Source organism: Phalangium opilio, unplaced genomic scaffold, assembly GCF_054372755.1.
Source record: "Phalangium opilio isolate 3A_F unplaced genomic scaffold, DU_Popi_V2 ptg000011l_1, whole genome shotgun sequence".
NCBI classification, from domain to species: domain Eukaryota; kingdom Metazoa; phylum Arthropoda; class Arachnida; order Opiliones; family Phalangiidae; genus Phalangium; species Phalangium opilio.
The window spans coordinates 6,031,991-6,051,456 of record NW_028324147.1 but is presented as its reverse complement, the minus strand read 5'-3'; the positions used below and the strand labels follow the sequence as shown (position 1 = coordinate 6,051,456).

Sequence of the window (19,466 nt, the reverse complement as noted above, 5' to 3'; positions counted from 1 at the left end):
TATATATATATATATATATATATATATATATATATATATATATATATATATATATATATATATATATATATATATATATATATATGAGAATACGCGAAATGAAGCGGGAATTTTTCGTACGATAGGAAAATACGCAAACACTCTCCGCGAAAAGACACGTGACTTTATTCTTATTGAAATATATCAATGTTACAAAGATTAACAAAATCTGGCGAAAAACACGCACTTGTTTAACGGTATAAAATGATTAATTATTGGCATAAAAATTAGATCATACAAAGCCAGAAGCTAACTAAAATCATATGTAGATGGCGTTTAACCTTGCTATCGCAGTTAGATAAACCTGTACTTTGAAATATGAACTAGTTTTTATGTCAAACATTTTTTTTTGGTTTTTTTTTTTTTTTTTCTAATTTCAAGGATTTTTATCAGCTTTTCCGGGTTAGCTTGAAATTCCGTAAGGGGTTTCCCGAATCTCCGATTATTATGTAAAGAAACCTAAATGAATATTTGTCATCTTCTGTATGTACAACGATGACACTCTATATTCTATTAAGTCTTAATACTTTAGTTTGGTAACATGATTCTTCCCAGGCTGACCCTTCCACAAGTGCATGCGCTTTGGCAAATAGTTAAGCAGCGCTAATAGAGTAATGATGAGTGAACTATTTATCTCGTATGTGATTCGGTTTAGTAAGTTTGTACAGTCCAAATGTAAAATGATGTTGAAAAGAATCATGCTTCAATACCCCGCTTTGTGGTAGGTACACTTCTCTCGAAGAGAAGTATTATATACTTCTGAATGTATATGTAATATCACCTTCCATAAACTCATAGCTCTCTAAATAATTCCTTTTGTCTACGATATTGTATCGTTTTAATTATATACGGAGTATATTTAATGGCTGTAATACACCTAGTCCGTACGTGTTTCCCTATGATTTAACCACTATCTCATTCATCCAGCGTATGATATGATAGAAGTCCCAAGTTAAGCCTCTTGATCTTTTCGTACGGAGCCTGTGGTATGGATTATTCCTATGGCTTATCATTTATATACTTAAGGCGACTGGACACCATTAGCCGGCCTCCGGTATATAATATCTGCCTTTGTAAAGGTCGTTATGCTACAGTGTTAGTAATGGTGTTTCTCCTTATGACCCCGGGCCCCGTATCGACCGGATGTAAGGTCTACCTTGTCCTTTCAGCTTTTAACAGAACGAGGTCAGTAAGAAATTACTCCTAACATACAGAAATTAATTTATTTGTGCAATTTTCCTTAATTTTTAACAATTGTGTAGCCATAATGATAGCGTAAATAAATATCTCACCAAAAACATCTCTGTAAAAATATGCCAAGTTGTTTGGCCGTAAAAAGAAGTGAGATCTAAAATACGGCCAAGTTATTATCTCCAGGTGAACCAACATTTTATTCGACTTAAGTTAAAACTTCTCAAGAATGTTTTTCTGACTTGGCCATTTGCATATCAAGGATTCGTTTAATTCCAGATATGGATCGAAATTAAAATATTAAATCAAATTGGTTAAATATTCTTGATAAGCCTTTGTGGTTAAACTTGTAATTTCCGTTATTAACCTTCACGGGTGCAAAGAAGAAGGATGCAAGTTTCGAATGCTAATGGCCAAGTCAGAAAAATATTCTTGAGAAGTTTTAACTTAAGTCGAATAAAATGTTGGTTCACCTGGAGATAATAACTTGGCCGTATTTTAGATCTCACTTCTTTTTACGGCCAAACAACTTGGCATATTTTTACAGAGATGTTTTTGGTGAGATTTCACTCCTTTTTGTACGTGCATGTTCTTGTAGATTTATAGAAGTAGGATTATGAAGTGAAATAAAAATTTGTACTTTTAGATTTTTATTTGTTCTTTCCAAGAGTTTTACTTGGCTTTGCCTTTTTCAACTTTTTTGCATTCAACTTTCTTTTTTTTTCTCAGGCTGTGATAATTGTTAACCGTATTTCTATTCGAAGAACACAATATTGTGGCAAGTAACACTTTTAATCAACAGAATAGATTTAAGAAAAACTAAATGAATCAAAAAACGCTTAGAACCATTTCAGACGAAATGAAAAGGAAATGAGTAAAAAATTTAATTACTAAAACATTATGCAAAAAATATAAATTTTGCAATAATACGAAAGAATCATATTAGTAAAAAATATTAATATTAAGAGACGAAAAAATTAAATTATAATGTCCTATTACGAGGGGATATAAATTATAAAACCCCCATTTCAGGGGCTAACAGGGGAAAATTCCCGCTTTTGGGACTTTTTCCTTTCTTTGTATGCTAAGTCCTACTTGTATGCCAAATTTTATCATTCCCGCAACACCGTAAGTGCCCTAGAGGTTTAGATGATGACTCTAATTCTAAACCCCCATTTCAGGGGCTAAAAGGAGAAAACTCCCGCTTTTGGGACCTTTCCCTTTCTTTGTATGCTAAGTCCTACTTGTATGCCAAATTTTATCATTCCCGCAACACCGGAAGTGCCCTAGAGGTTTAGATGATGACTCTAATTTTAAACCCCCATTTCAGGGGCTAAAAGGCGGAAACTCCCGCTTTTGGGACTTTTCCCTTTGCTTGTATGCTTAGTGGTACAAGTATGCCAAATTTCATCATTCTAGCACCACCGGAAATGCCCTAGAGGTTTAGATGATGACTCTAATTTTAAACCCCCATTTCAGGGGCTAAAAGGGGGAAACTCCCGCTTTTGGGACTTTTCCCTTTGCTTGTATGCTTAGTGGTACAAGTATGCCAAATTTCATCATTCTAGCACCACCGGAAATGCCCTAGAGGTTTAGATGATGACTCTAATTTTAAACCCCCATTTCAGGGGCTAAAAGGGGGAAACTCCCGCTTTTGGGACTTTTCCCTTTGCTTGTATGCTTAGTGGTATAAGTATGCCAAATTTCATCATTCTAGCACCACCGGAAATGCCCTAGAGGTTTTGATGATGTGTCAGTCAGTCAGTCAGTCAGTCAGTCTCATAATGTGTCATTTTCACATAGGATTATCACAGAAACGAAATGAGTTAGAAAGCTGGAAGTTGGAGGACTTCCTAGGATTAACACTGTGCCCTTGAGGTGCAAATATGAGTGGTGTACTATTCCCCAGTACCGAGTTAAGAGGGGGTCAAAATGAGGCTGAAATGTTTCGGGTAAAGGATTGCTGGTAGTGCACGACAACTTGGCGGGTGCACTGCCGTGCACCCAGATTTGTGGCGAAGAAATTAAAGGCCGACTTCCAGCGAAAAGGGTTCTAGCTAACTTGAAAACCGAGCATCGAGACTAACAATGGATTCAGCGACCGTGCCGATTTTCGAATCCCCACTGGGGTAAAAGTTGGAAGGGTTCTAGCTAACTGAAAGCCGTGCTTTGTGGTTCAAGCGAACTAAAGATACACAATAGAGAATTTCCTTCAGGGGAAAGCAAAAATTCGAGAGGAAATAAATTTAAAAGGATTTCATTTGTTCATCTTCAGTTCGCTAGAACCACATTGCACGGCTTACAGTTAGCGAGAACCCTTCCAACTTTTGACCCAGCGGGGATTCGAAAATCGGCATGGTCGCTCAGGCCATTGTTAGTCTCGATACTCGGTTTTCAGTTCGCTAGAACCCTTTTCGCTGGAAGTCGGCCTTTAAACTGGCGTATTGAAATGATGAAACAGAATCAGGAATATGGGAGTGCCATCTGGAAGGACGAATGCGAAACTGTTAAAACGCTACAGGAGCACGTTACTGGGCGTCTTTTTGGGGAGAACTCGTTCTTTCTGTTTGTCCATTTATCCCATTTGTTAAGACAAATCGTAGTTTTCTTGGGCCTTAACTTTAAACTTTATTTGTAGTTTTGAAAGGTGTTATTTTAAGCAACAACCTAGTTCCATATTCGTATTTTTATTAAAATAGTTATTCCGATTAACCACTCGCGTCCAAGCGAGTTTCAGGCTTTAAAATCCATTAATTGGCTATATAAAGTTCTCCTTTCTCTTTCACAAAACTTGAGCTAAACTAAAAATAGAGCGAAATACTTTTTATCATAACCCAGTAATATTATTCATAAGTATCGGTATGTGTTTTATATGGAAGACTTTAGGAGCGCCTCCTTCTGGTGGATTGAGCCATAACAGATACCATCGTCTGCTGTGAGTGCCATCTACATCTCACCCGACTCGACCAAGGAATAATAGTAATCATTGAAGTCATCCCCTCTATTGGGAGAGATGAGTCGGGTGCTGGTTAAGATGGTTCCTCACATTTCCGTCAAAATGGCCGCAAACTTTACACAGGGCTCTTGGGGATGGGAATGCTCCTGATTAGCTAAGCAAGGCCGCAGGGCTTGAAGTTTATTAGGATAGGTTTTATACGCCATTGCCCACTCCCTATTTTGTTTCGGTTTGAAGGGCAAACCTTTAAACGAAGATGGCGCAGCGGACTCTTTAAATTTGTCTCACCCTGTCAATTTCAATATTATAGGCTTCAATGGGAGACCCATACTTGTGGAGAATATTACAGAGTTATGGTATTATTTACGTCATAAAAGCTACACGCTATTCTACCTACCCACTGACCTCTGGCAGCTTCTTTATTATTAATATTTTTTTTAATCCTGAAGATAGGATTCCGTTCCATAGTTTAATTTGTCGGTAAACTTGAAAGGGATATATGTTTGTTTTCATCTGATATTTAAATCCTTCTCTTAGAGTTTTGAGGTTATGGCTATGAGTTTCTCCAGAAGTAAATAATACTTCTCTTCGAGAGAAGTGTACCTACCATAAAGCTAGGTAATTGTAACATGATTCTTCCCAACATTGGAGTGTACAAGGTTACTAAACCGAATCACATACGCGATAAATAATTCCCTCATCATTACTCTATTAGCGCTGATTAATTATTTGCCAAGGTGCATGCGCTTGAGGATTTCTATCCCACTTCAAGACAATCAAGGTTTGTGCAGGTTGATTGCTGAAGATTTAGAAAATACCAAACAGTTATAGAATTCACCCTAGCACGGTGCGATGCGCATCTGAAGTTTTATGAGCGGGAGAGCAAACGAAAAGGGTGAGCCTGGGAAGAAACTATAGTATTAAGAGGATACAGAGTGTCATGCTTCTCGTCTTATCCCCTTCTGCTTTCTCTAATGGGATTTCTCGCATCCTACGTTAGCGTCCTTTCTCTGCCTAAAGCTCTACTTTCTCTATAGTTTCACACGTGCATATACATCTGGGAATAGAACTCTAATGCTCTTTTAAAAGGTAATGATATGGGGGTACGTCTGTATAATTTATAATTTAGGTACTGTTTGCTAACCAGTACGCTGTTGTGCTCTTCAATTAGTGAATTTGAATTTCACTTAAAGTAATACTGAAATGTTCCAGCAAATTTTTGTAAAGGGACATTTATCTGTTTGGCTGGTTTACGTATGTTTGAGGGGTCGGATATTTGCCCATTTTTTGTACGGGTTTTATGGGTTTTTCTTGTAAATTTGAGGGGGGTCGAGGGGTTGGATATTTGTCAATTTTTTGTACGGGTTTTATGGGTTTTTCTTGTAAATTTGAGGGGGGGTCGAGGGGTTGTATATTTGTCAATTTTTTGTACGGGTTTTATGGGTTTTTCTTGTAAATTTGAGGGGGGGGGGGTCGAGGGGCTGGATTATTGTCAATTTTTTGTACGGTTTTTTTTGAGTTTCTTTCTTACTTCATATTTGAGGGGATTTTATATTATTAGTGTAAATTAATATAAATTAGTTTTCCGGATTTGTAATGAGCTTTTGAATAAGATTTTGTAAGTATATATTGAGTTTTTCTTTTTTTTAAAAAATTCATAAAAGGCTTAATTTCGACTAAAATATAATCAAAATGGGTTTAGTATGCAAATAATTTGACTGATTGAAATTATTTTTTCTTCAATTGCTGACATTTTTATAACCATATGACGTTTGTAAACCATATTCGTGTACCTTTTAAAACGGTGTTAAGGTATATTTTATCTGAATTTCCATGCATATTAATTCTGTTGTCAAACTTTCAAGGGTTGAAAAGTTTAATTTGCATTTCATAGAATAGAACGCAAAATTACGGAAGTTTAATAACTGCTAAATTTAGTTGTCTATTTATATATACCGAAATTGGAGCAGTATTGTTTCTAATTAAAATTAGAATTCGATTATATCTTGAAATGCCAGCGTGTAGGAATTTAGGAAACCATGGCATTTTGATATTCCGGTATTCAAAATCAAATATTTCCATTTTCAATTTGGAATTGAAATGAAATTTGTTTTTGATTTTCAGTTAAGATAACAATGATTTATATTAAAGGGTTGAACACCTTCAATAAACGTTCTTTATTTTTCGCCTCTTAAACTATACACGAAAAGTGATAAGCCAATTGGTGATATTCCCTTTAATGCATTGGGGAAATGGAAATTGTTTTCACAAAGTGACGTTAGTATCGTGAGATGCACCAATCACCATCTATCCAAAGTTTAATATATTTATCTTATAATTTAAAACTATAACTAGCTATCAACGTTTAATTAAATAAATATTAGTCTTATTAAAATTTAATTTAATTTTGAACTTAATGATAATATTTCTAAATATATAGTTAAAGACAATTAAACTGGTTATATAAAGCGTGTTCAATATGTCGCTGAATAACGTACCCAAGTCTTTAAAAATCGATATATCGATTTTCTTTTTCACAAAATTATTAAAATCTGGCTAAATGTTTATTATTAAATTACATAATTCACTTGAATTATATTATTTAATTAGAATCAATATTAATATTAAATTAACTTAAAAATTTATTTAATACTTCGATCAATAACTTATTCAATTTCCCTACTAGTGTCGCTACGTTTCTAGTTGTCCTTCAAAATAGCGTGCCAGTCTGAGCTCTGAAATCAAATTCAACAGAGGATTGCCACTTCTTGGTCCACGGGGATTTATTAAAATTTGGTTAGAAGTAAATACAGGGTGTTTCTGAAAGTTCAGTCAAAATTTAAGGGGTGGTTCTTTGTGCGATTTTGAGTCGAAAATGTAACTTCTATCTCCATTTTGCCATAAGGGACACTGTTTTCGAGTTATAATTTGATGGAGTGTTTTAGGGATGACCCCTTAATTAAATTAGAAATAAATGTCTTTCAGTTTCTTCATTTAATTTAAGGGGGTCATCCGTAAAATACTTCTTACAATCTTAACTTGAAAACGGTGTCCCTTAGGGTAAAATGGAGATAGATGTTACATTTTCGACTCAAATTGATTTCCCAAAGAACACTCCCATAATAGACCATTTCCTTCCATGTCGCTTTTTGATGCCTGCGCTGTAGAGTGGCAGAGGCGTATGAACCCCCTTGTATATCCCAATACCTAGGGTTGCCTATCCCCTTTCATTACATCGAAAAGGTCTATTTCTGACTGACTTTCCAGAAACACCCTGTATATAGTTAAACAAAAAATAATAATTTGCTAATAATAACTAAATTGTTAGAGGGGTTATAGGTGCCCTATGGGAATATCTCCTTGGTGATACACATATAATGCGGTTAGTTAGATACGCTAATCAAAACAGTCATTTTCATTATTGAAGTTCGTGTGAAACAAACTGGACCCTTTAATTAGAGAAACACACGTCATACTAGAATGTTAAAATTCCCAAGACAATATAGAAACAGATATTAAAGTGACAGCTTCATTATTTTGGAAATAGAGTCCCGTTCGCACCATATTATTATTATTTTACACTTGTTAATTTAAGTCTAACCTGGTTTCATCAGCAGTCTCATAGAGAATTAACAATAGAGGAGTAAACAGCCATTCCAAAGGCTTTTGGCAAGTTTATGCTAGCTCCATAAGATTTTAAACCATGAGTGGGTATGTTTTACTGATGTAAATTATACTGATTTTTTTTATAATTTTACATGGTATTTTTGTTTGGTAAATTAACATGCACGTGTAAATCAGTTTTGATATATTTTTGGGGCTACGAATCTTTGAGAGAACAACAGTTACTTAACATACTTAATGATAAATTACCTATTAAAGGGTAATTGCATTTAATTTCCCAAAACTGGGATTGGTAATTTAACAAGCAAAATTACGGTATTTTCACATCTAGACTTTGATTGGTATATTATTTCTTCCTTCCTTAACCTTACCACCAGCCTTTAATTAACACTGAATTCAATTAATCCTAGGGCTAAGATTAACACAAACTCTACCTGATACAGCTTGTATAGGTCAAAGTTCAAATACATATAATCTTTAAGAGACTTCCATCGAAGTCGATCCTCAATTAAGAATATTCATGACGTAGATCTATACTAAATACAGGTGCATATACAGACAGTTCTACCAAATGTACAATTGACACCCTTCCATCAGTTCAAGGGATGTCTACCTGATACATTTCACAGCTTGTGTAGGTTAAAGTTCAAATACATTATCTAATCTTTAATAGACTTAAATATTCCATCGAAGTCGATCCTCAATTAAGAATATTCATGACGTAGATCTATACTAAAGACAGGTGCATGTATACAGACAGTTCTACCAAATGTACAATTGACACCTTTCCATCAATTCAAGGGATGTCTCCGCCATTACGGGGAAGTAGATAACAGTATAAAAGGGAGCAGAAATCGAGGTACAATAGCCTTAGGAACTATATACTATCGAATTGATAAGGTATACATACAAGAACCGATGCGGTGTTGGGGGTGAATCTCTATTGGTTGAAGCGGAAACGATCAAACGCCGCTTATTTGTCCTCGGAAATTCCACCGGATCCATAATGGGCGGCGCGTGTCTGCCACGAGCCACTCTGTACTTTAAATCGTGCCTTGTGTATAAATGTATATATAGGAAAAGTGCGGGAAATGGCACGAGCGCGCGTGCCTGCGACTCGGATTCGGAATCGAGATGATCCATATACTGTTAGAAAGCGCGGGAAATGGCACGTGTCGCGTATGTAGGAAAAGCGCGCCTTATACACTTTAATCACCTGTACATGTACCTTTAAGGAGGAGCTTGATTTAATCAGATATATATATATATGTACAGTGTTCCAAAAACAATCTTAAAAACAAAAATTTGATTCCCTTGGGATCTTTGACATCGGGTCGGGTTTACGGAAGACCAAATTTGACTTGACCGACCACCTAGCTTACGCGTTACTGCATTATGGAAAATTAACCATTTTTTGCCCCATATTTCACGAAAGGGGATAAAACTTTGTGTAGTTTATCTATTTCTATAATTTGGGAACGAAAAGCATTTTCTTGCGGAAACTCGACGGCTGTTCGTACGATCCTGAAATTGTAACTTATACTTCTATATACCAACTCAGCAGCTGTTCAAGAAAGTAGCGGTTCCCTCGGGGATATCAACATCTTAAGGACATTTTTAATAGTTTATTTTGGTTCTCTCGCTAAAATATATATATATATGTCTTAATGGAGAACATTGACTTGGCTAACGTGAATCGCCAGTTTCTCGAGCAACATTTGAGTAGCGTGTTCGATAATTCGGGCTCCGGTTACGGTTCTTGCTCCGAGCAGAGTCCGCTCGGTTCCCCCGGGGATTATGGCTCCGAAACGGGAAGAAGCAGTAGTGGATATAATCCTGATCAAGAAAATTTAAGACATCAGAAAAGGAGACGAAAAAAAGGTAAATGCAAATTTTTTATTTCAAATTATTTTTTTCAAACGCCTATTCTTGGCTGGGCTCCTAGCTGCTATAGCTGACTTCAAGATTTTTAGCATAGACTAGAAACTTTATTACAAGGGTATATTTCCTGATTGTTACTTTTAATCAAAGGTACATTGAATTTTAATTATTGTTTCGAAGATTGGTATCAAACCTATAATTGGTTGCAGTATTTTTACCTGCGGTTTTCTTAAGGGAATTTAAAAGACTCCTTAAGTGTTGAATAGCTTATGAAATAAAAAACTCTGAAATTCTATTTATGACTAAGTAATTTATAATTGAATAATTTTGTTACTTGATTATGTTTAAACTTCGCGATTAAAAACTAATTTGTTAGAAATACAGGATGTTGTATACAAAATTTGTGCTAGGATCGAAGTTCAGTGGGTTCTACGGGCCGGCCACAAGGACAGCCGTTTACAAGTTGTAACTATATGGAGTGTTTTATGGATGCTCCCTTAAATTTAAGATAAAGAAACAGAAAGACAATTCTATTTTAATTAAGGGGTCATCCGTAAAATTCAATGTACAATCTTAACTTGAAAACAGTGGCCCTTAGTGCAAAATGGAGATAGAAAACTGCCCTTAATTGCCGCTGACAGACCTTTCAGAAACACCCTGTATACAATTCACCATATTTCGCAAAATTTGCCTTTAAATTAATTAGGTTAATTACCTTATTATATTTATTATTTATTATTTATTAATGCTTAATGAAAACTGTTTCAGGGCCCCAACAGCAACAACAGCAAAGACAGGCCGCTAATTTAAGGGAACGTCGACGCATGCAGTCAATAAATGACGCGTTTGAAGGATTAAGGACGCACATTCCGACGTTGCCTTACGAAAAGAGGCTCTCAAAAGTCGACACGCTAAGATTGGCCATCGGGTACATTAGCTTCTTGAGCGAGTTAGTCGCCACGGGGAAACATTCCTCCGACGCCTTGCAAACTCAAGTACAAGAACAACCCAAGAAGGTCATCATCCAGTGCCATAGAGGTAGGCAGCCCGTAACCACTACCGCAGACACCTTAAGACCACTCAGTAAGAAAACACTCATTATCAGTATATACTTGAACATTTTATGTCCCAAATGCTATAGAAATTAAGGCTCTTTTAAAGATTAAGAAGCCACCCCATTTTATGGTCAGGTTACCAATTACATTTTAAGATATGTCTTCCTACATGGTAGTATATATTATCAGCAGTAATTACCAATACTATTTTATTAAATTAATTAAATTTCATATAAGTAATATCAGAAGTAGGATAAGGGACTACTTCTGGTAATATTAATATTATAAATTACTGAGACAAAATGGTAACTAATTTCACTTTCATTTGTTTAAGCATATCTTTAAATGAAGAAATTCACACGTATTCCAAAATAATTTTTATCACTGATATGACCATAAAGTGGAGAATACAACATGGATAAACAATCGGAACCTTAATCCTTAACCCAATTTGAACCATTCAGGCATTAAACCATAATCGTAATAAAAATAGATTTGTAGGCCTATATAACAACCAATATATTTTTTTCTTTTAAATTAACATTTTCCTATGCCATATAGAGAGAATACGTCATTTTGTAATCCGCGCTAGGCAAACCCAGGTGCGGTAATAGTCTTTGATAGATAGAGTATTGAGCAGGGTGCAATCATACACCTCACACACACACTCATTCACCCTTGGACAAATACAGGCTGCGGAGAGTTTTAAGCGACTTCCGCTCTCTATGCCGTGGCCCGTAGGTTTTGATTTCCTCGGGCCGGTCGCTCGAACCATTTTGCTTTCCAGCTGGCCTGCCTTGGGTGCTCTTAATCCATTCTATATAGCATTCGTAGCTCAAATTTCCTTTCAAGCAGCCTGTGTTTAAGTTTTTAAAACCCTTCTTTCTAACCTAAATCAAAACCGATCTTGATTAAAGGCCGACTTACAGTGAAAACCAGGCATGGGGCAACCGTGCCGATTTTCGAATCCCCGTTGGGGAAAACGTTGGAAGGGTTCTAGCTAACTGAAAGCCGTGCAATGTGGTTCTAGCGAACTGAAGATGAACAATAGCAGAAGTGAGATGAGACTAGAAGGGAAGGGCTCTAGCATTGATAGTAGATCCTGGCACAAGTGAACAAATTTGAGGATTTTATGCCGCTTCCATCGCGCCTACACTACAGAGAAAAAAATTGGTCGAGTTCCAAAAACATTTCCTACCCCCTTCCCCTCAACCTAAAGCGGCCGAACACGGACGCGGCTCCTTGAATCTAGTTCGGCCGTCTACCGCCACGAGCGTCTCACGTTTTGGAGGGAAAATTCAGAAACCGCTACTAGAGGGCCAACCGTTCTTGTGTTATCAAGAATATTCACTTTCGCCGTGAAGAATTTAGTTACCTCTAGTCTCATCTCACTTCTGACAATAGAAATCCTTTTAAATTTATTTCCTCGCGAATTTTTGCTTTCCTCTGAAGGAATCTCTCTATTGCCTATCTTCAGTTCGCTAGAACCACATTGCACGGCTTTCAGTTAGCTAGAACCTTTCCAACTTTTACCCCAGCGGGGATTCGAAAATCGGAGCGGCCACTCAATCCATTGTTACTCTCGATGCTAGGTTTTCAGTTCGCTAGAGCCCTTTTCGGTGGAAGTCGGCCTTTAAATGGCATTGAAATTCTATTAAAGCGGTACACTAGAATCAACTGACCAATTTTAGAAATGATCTAAAATACTTGTAAAAACCCTAGAAGAACGTTCTACGCTTTCATTTAGGCCTAATTAATTAAAAATTTTACAAGAATGTGTACGTTGTTAAGCCTAATTTTAAAATGAATGAATGAATTGTTGAAATGCACAGGAGCTGTTATTTTTCGTGCGATAAACTTGAAAGATCTTATGTTTAGTGGCGTACTAGAAGTTTCGTTTTGTATTAGTTTTTTGGTCAATTTCTTTAAGTCTATAATATGAACCCTGAACTAGGCCTAACGTTCGGATCAATTTTAACAATTGATTTGGGCAATTATAGCACCAAATTAATTCGATGATCAAATCAAAGGGTTTAGCATTAAGTGCCATGAGATTATGCTTCGAATTTTACAATATCTATTATCGAATGCCCTGATTCTCATGCTGAGATAATGACATGATAGTCTCGAATCATTAAAAACAGTTATATTTTCCAAAACTTATTGAATTTGCAATTAATATGCTCTATATTACCATGAATATTGATCGAAATTTTAAAAATTACTTTTTTTCTTCGACAGGTTCTCCAAACGGTAGCGTTCCGTTAGCCGGACATTCTCTGTCGTGGGCGGCCGAGAAGCAACCGGTTTGTAGCCCGACTAACGGCAATGTTATGGTGGCCAAAGTTTGGACACCGGAAGACCCAAGAAAAGGCAAAGAGGGCGGAGTTCTTTCGGATAATGATTGTGCGTGATGTGATATACTTTGTCGTGTAAGATATTGAAATAACAAACCCCGCGTTTGAACACGACATTCTTGAAGTAAATGTGGAACCTTCTTAAATAAATATGTAAATATAACTTCGACCAAAGAATTTGAATGATAACGTCCATGCAGTAAACGATTGAACTGAACTGAACTGATGAGTTTTCTCACGATATGCAATTTGATGGATTTATAATGGGATTTCAAGAATCTTAATCGACTTTTTTTGAACTGAGGATTAAGGAGTATTCGTGAATTGGACGTATAATGAATGATAAGCGTACGTCCAGAAAACGATTGAACTGAACTGAACTGATCAGTTGTACGATAAAATTTGATGGATTCGTAATGGGATTTCAAGAATCTTAATCGCTATTTTGAACTGAGGATTAAGAACTATTATTAGTGAATTGGACGTGCATGGAAAGAATGATAAACGTCCAGAAAACGATTGAACTGAACTGATCAGTTGCACGATATATTATAATGGGATTTCAAGAATCCTAATCGTTAATTTGAACTGGATTAAGAAGGTTTATTCGTGAATTGGAAAATTCATTCCAACTGTGTCCAATCTAGTCATGCAATTAAATATCTCCGTCATACGTATTTGAAAAAATAAATTATTTACTTTCAAAGTTTCATTACATCTTTATTTCAGTCTTAATTATCAAATGTAAATTATTCTGATGGCATACTGCGTGACAAAGGGTGCTCATTTGAGTTTTACGAGCGCTAATTACTTAAATTTACCATGGTCTGAACCATAAGCTTATAAGATATGTTCCATAAGTATGACACTTATTATACTTCGTAATGCTAAAGACTTACAGCTCGAGCTAGTTCGAGAACGACAAGCGAGAATTGAAGTCCTACACTCGGACTCGGTTTTGCAGGACTTCCATCTTCCTATTTAGTCTGCATTACTAAGCCTTTGACAGCAGCGCCTCACCGGGCGTATTCGCTTTACCTCGAATCTATGACCTACCTCGCTCACTTCATGACAAGCTCCAGTTTGTAACCAGTGACAAACTTATGGAACATATCTTATGCTTGAACGTGAAACAAGCGCTGCTTGCATTTAGACTTAATTATTTTTTATAACCAAAGTCACGAGATTTTTTTTTATTATTTATTTTTTTAGGGCTCCAACGCTGAAAGGAGGCCCTTTCTGAGTTTTATTCATTTTTTGGTCACGGGTGGTCAACTCGGAACAAGGGGAGTCGAGACTTTCGCGGCCCTGTTTTTGCATGTTTTTGGGGTGAACTCAATACGTAACCAGAGGGGACACGTACGTACCAGAAAACCAAACCCGATTGTCTATTTTTTTCGCGGGTTTTCCCCCTTTTGTATAATTTTCCATCGGGGAGAATAGTAAAACTATATATTTTAATACAGTTCAATTTGTATTATAGCCAAGGGTTAGGCGGATCACTACGTAATGATAAAGCGTTTAGGAATAAAAGTAGTCCCATTGATTAACGATACCGTGATCGCTTAAAGGTAGGGTATGGGACTAGAAAAGTGTATGTATTTAGTTTTTAATAGAGCATTGAATAGGTATATTTAAGGGGATATATGGTAGGGCTAATTTAACGGGGTATATACATCAACCATTGCAGCTGTAAACGTCCGCAGGTGTTCCCCAGGCGTTTGAAATGCTTTGACGGTGTTTATAGGTGACTGGGTTTGTTCATTTTTGAACGGCGTTACCGTGTATGTCCTAATTTGTCATCCGAATAGACTATTGCATTAATTACTCGCAGAGAAACAACACCACACAGGCGGGAAGGCCCCCTGGCACCAAGGTGCAACGTCAGACGCAGTTCACTACACACCGCTGCATGCCTCTAGTGGTGCTTCTTGGCGCGAGGCAAATAACCCAAGAATTAAGGTAACCTCTCCCGCCCCTTTAGTGTTTGCTTTTCATCTGGAATTAACGGACTAGGCTATGCATTGCATTGCGTTTTAGGTAAGGGTGACATTATGGGACTTTCGAGTTGTAAATCAAGATTTCTGATGCAGATTAGATCATGGTTTTGGGAACGTTAATTTGACCGGGGTTCATTTGAAATTTACGAGCGTTTCATTTTTCTTGAAATACGAGCCGAATTTTACGCTGTAAATAACAAAATTAACCAAGTATGAAGACTTATTATAAGTAACATTTTAACAATAAGTAACGATTGCCATTGCTGTTGTGATGCAAAATTTCATAAGGAAGGTTTGTTCCCTTATATGTTATAGTTAGGGTCTTTGCATGGAAACGCGGGGATGAACAATTAGTTAAAGACTGCCTAATTTAGCCTTTGAAAAGTCCCTTCTGCGAACTGTTTGACAAGCCACAACGAGTTTAACTTGTTGTAGAGCCATTAAGCATGCATTATTCTTGAATGGAATATTTTGCAAAAACACGGCGATCAAACACTATAGTCAATAGCGAAACCTGCTGCTTGCCTTATAGACCAACAAATTTAGTTTTTAAAATTCAGAATTAGTTGAACCAGAAATAAATAAATTTCCTCAACTTGTAATTTTTAACAGACCATTTTAAAGAGAAGGGGTCACCCTGACGTCATGCATAATTTATTTGAACTTAGAAATCACGTGATATCGACGCAGCTGTGATCTATGCAAGTAAGGTAAGCAGTCTTGGGAAACTATAAATTCCTAAACTTCGAAATTTAGAAGAAATTAATCTAACATAAAACTAAAACAGTTAAGCAGTTAATGAATTGGCAGGTGGATTTTGAAACTCTTGAAATTTAAAGACTCTATTTCCGAGTGCCTTTCGTACTATATCTACAGTATAAACCTTTCGAGTGCTGAGCAACTTGAGCTTGAAGTGACATTCTTCGATGGGTTTACAAAGATATCGAAAAATATTAATAATAATTTTGTACCTATATAGTTGCAGGTGTTAAACCACTTATATATACTTAACTATACTTTTCGTCATATAAGAACCTACTTAAGACCTAAGAACATACGAATGTTTTCAAGAGCACGTTTTATGCTTGGCAATAGACCCTCTTCAAAAGTCTGATGTTAGACTACCTCGTTTTCTTGGGTATGTGGACAACAAAGACTTCAAACTAAAGTACTATGGTGGACCGGTAACGTTGAAACCCTATAGAACGTTTTTGGGTTCACATACCAATCAATGCTCCGTTTTAAACCCTAAATTAAGCAGACAACACTGCTCCTCACCCCCTTTGAAAACGGTCTATATATGTAGTCCTACAATTTATGAGGAAACCATGCTGAAATATCGGGGGACAGAGACTCGAGAGAAAACCACAGATCACGACACTACCACTACATCTCAATTATCTTTAAAGGTTCTCAATTCTTAATTTGGTTCTTGCTTTCATAGGGTCACATGGCGTATCTGTTTTACAAAGAGGCTTATCACTATCCGACTGTATTAGTCGAGTAAGAGTTAAAATGAAGTACACGTTGTCGCGGTGACAACTATACGATAAGAAATGCTGTAAGTCTATTAGGAAACAACCTTTTGGTAGTTATTGGACTTGTATTACAAGTGATAATAGTTCGATAAGACTATACGCTCTTCAATAATATCGTAGGAAAAAAACAATATATGGAAAGAAAAATGGCACGAGTCTTTTCACCTGTTTAAACTCTAGCGCAGACCTGTAGTGTACAGGGTGTTTCTTTTCTGATAAGTCTGGCATAAATTAAGGGGGATGTTCTTTGGGAAATCAATTTTGAGTCGAAAATGTAACTTCTATCTATGACATTTTGCCACAAGGGACACTGTTTTTGAGTTAAGATTTGAAGAGTGTTTTAAGGATGACCCCTTTAATTTAATTAAGAAACTTAAAGACATTAATTTCTAATTTAATTAAGGGGCCATCCCTAAAACACTCAAATCAAAACTCGAAAACAGTGTCCCTTGTGGCAAAATTGAGATAGAAGTTACATTTTCGACTCAAAATACGATTTCTCAAACAGTGGCGTCGGAACCGGGGGGCAGGGAGGGCTCAAGCCCCTGCTATAACAAAATGTGAGGGGGCGCAGCCCCCTCACATTTGGTTTTTAATTTTCATAGTTTGTAATCATTTAGGTATTAAATTTTAGATTAAAAATAAAAAAATTCTATATTTTAAGACATACTGCATTACAAAAAATTCTAAAGCATATTTTAGCTATACTTTCTGAATTTATTTAATAGTAGTCTCACCCCTTGAGAAATACCTTATGCATATTCTCATTCCAGATTAATATTCCCTTACAGTCTCATGCCTCATCCCCGGTGAATATCCCCTTACAGTCTCATGCCTCATCCCCGGTGAATATTCCCTTACACTCTCATGCCTCATCCCCGGTGAATATTCCCTTACACTCTCATGCCTCATCCCCGGTGATCGCAATCCTCTTAAGCATTTGTTTCATGTCTCATCACCGGTGTATATCCCCTGAAAACTGGAACTAGCCTGTAGCCTCCTAAGTCAAATTGTCAAAATCCGTTAGACCGTTATCCGTTATACATGTTGGTTTAGTTACACATTGACATCGTTATCTCGTAATTCGTGCCGTTAATGTTAGATGTGTGAATACACTGATTCACAGAACCAGTGGCGTAGGAACGGGGGGGGGGTACAAGGGTACATTGTACCCCCTAAAATTCTACTAGGGCGCCTAAATAGGTCAGAAAGGGCGCCAAATTTATATTCAAAGGGCGCCAAAATGATACTGAAGTGAGAATATTTTAGAAAGTATCCCATTTAATCCTATAATTTCACTAATCTTAATATACTTTGGGGATTTTGGAATAATTATTTATAATCCCAGCTGTATGACGTTTCAAACGCAGAATTAGCGACATCTCATTTGGTCAGATAAAAAATCGCGGAGCTCGCTTCGCTTGCTCAGGAGATTTTTGCCTTCCATTTTGGCATAATTAAATTTAAAGAATTTTTGGAGATTTTATTTGAAATGATAGCAATTACTTTGAATTCTGAGCTGCACTTCAATTTAATTTCGCCTTAGATTTTTCATCTGAAATGTCAAAGCTCACAGATTAAGTTCACAGACCTTTAAAATATCTTTAATTATAAAAATCGGTTTTCAGTGAAAAACCTCTCTTCCTACCTGACCCTTTTAAATAGCTTGGTTAGGTAATTTTTAGTCACTTTTAAGTCTTTTTTGTTTATGGTTTTTTAATTATTAGCCATTTTGCCTTCTGCGTGAGCCCTTCAGTATTTAATTAGATCAAGGTGCGATGTAACGCACTTTCAGGAATCTACATTCACACTGAAATAGAATCATCCACACTTCAGGTCTTATCACTTATGAGTCCTATCAGGGGGGTTATTATGAACTCCTGGTCCTATAAAATCCTATAATTTTACAATGGGAATCATACTTTTCATATTAAAAATTCTCTTAAAGTGTTTGTGCCCTGACTACGGGCAACAATGACTTGAAAAAAACTAAATCACTTAGCAATTATCTAAAGATATCTAGAGAGGATTGATAAGATGGAATAAAATTTCATGTGCAGAAAATTTTCCACAACCAACACCTATCGGACACCGATTTTTGGAAAATCATAATAATTCACCATTTCACTGTGATTAAAGTACAATGTTTCAACCATGTTCAATGTATTTTTCAACATTTTTCTTGTCTTTGGGGAGGGGGTGCCCAAATCCATGTTTAGACTGTACCCCCCCTAAATTCGAAACGTTCCTACGCGCCTGCACAGAACAATGTCTAAGAAACAGCTACGGAGCAGGTTTGGGGCGTCATCCCATACATCCTCCTTGGTCTTCATCGGAGCCCGAGCCCCCCCAACTTCAAAACACTTCCGACGCCCCTGTTCTCAAAGAACATCCACCTTAATTTATGGCAGACTTATCAGAAACACATGTATCCCTACCATAAGCCAATAATATTCCCTTTTATCCCTACCATAAGCCAATAATATTCCATATAAGTAAGGATATATGATAGACGAAAGCATTCTTTATTAAAAAAGGTAGAAAAAGGCCGTCTCCTGGTGGCTGAGTTGCCGAAACTAAAGTTAGTATTTGAGTGGTTTGATTTTCCCTAAAATTCATTATTAAAACAACCTTGTTTATTATAAATTCAATATTTGGGACAGACCAAGAAGCTCAAATACTATAGACATTCATCGTCCCGGAAAATTTATTCATAGTTAATGATGTAATTGTTCCATTGGGACTTGGGAGTGTAAATTTGATTAAATATTGTAGTACGCACATCACTCCCTTCTCCTCTGTAATCGTATATCTACCTGCAGTAA

General features: G+C 36.5%; 2 protein-coding genes and 1 long non-coding RNA gene across 4 annotated transcripts in view; 2 read left to right on the top strand and 1 right to left on the bottom strand.

Annotated features, from left to right (window-relative positions):
- LOC149710089 (calcitonin gene-related peptide type 1 receptor-like) overlaps nt 1-15,698 on the top strand; it is a 152,692-nt gene extending 136,994 nt beyond the window's left edge. Inside the window, exon 16 of the mRNA XM_089859116.1 lies at nt 14,316-15,698. Within this exon, the coding sequence (XP_089715242.1) occupies nt 14,316-14,546 (231 nt within the window). The 3' untranslated portion in view covers nt 14,547-15,698. The remainder of the gene's footprint in view (nt 1-14,315) is intronic.
- LOC149710090 (pancreas transcription factor 1 subunit alpha-like) lies at nt 5,765-13,815 on the top strand. 2 transcript variants are annotated; one of them, XM_089858988.1, is made up of 3 exons: nt 5,765-9,691; nt 10,460-10,729; nt 12,988-13,815. In XM_089858988.1, the coding sequence occupies exons 1-3, from the start codon at nt 9,478-9,480 to the stop codon at nt 13,158-13,160; spliced, it is 657 nt and encodes a 218-aa protein (XP_089715114.1). In that variant the 5' UTR covers nt 5,765-9,477; the 3' UTR covers nt 13,161-13,815. The 2 variants fall into 2 exon arrangements, with proteins under 2 accessions (XP_089715114.1, XP_089715107.1); XM_089858981.1 differs by having other exon boundaries at nt 10,460-10,774.
- Nucleotides 15,699-17,168: 1,470 nt separating the features above from the next.
- LOC149710088 (uncharacterized) lies at nt 17,169-19,001 on the bottom strand. Its single transcript, XR_016375626.1, has 3 exons — nt 18,564-19,001; nt 18,290-18,451; nt 17,169-18,196 (listed from the first exon to the last, which is right to left on the bottom strand). It is a non-coding gene; the product is annotated as an uncharacterized LOC149710088 (long non-coding RNA).
- Nucleotides 19,002-19,466: the final 465 nt, after the last annotated feature.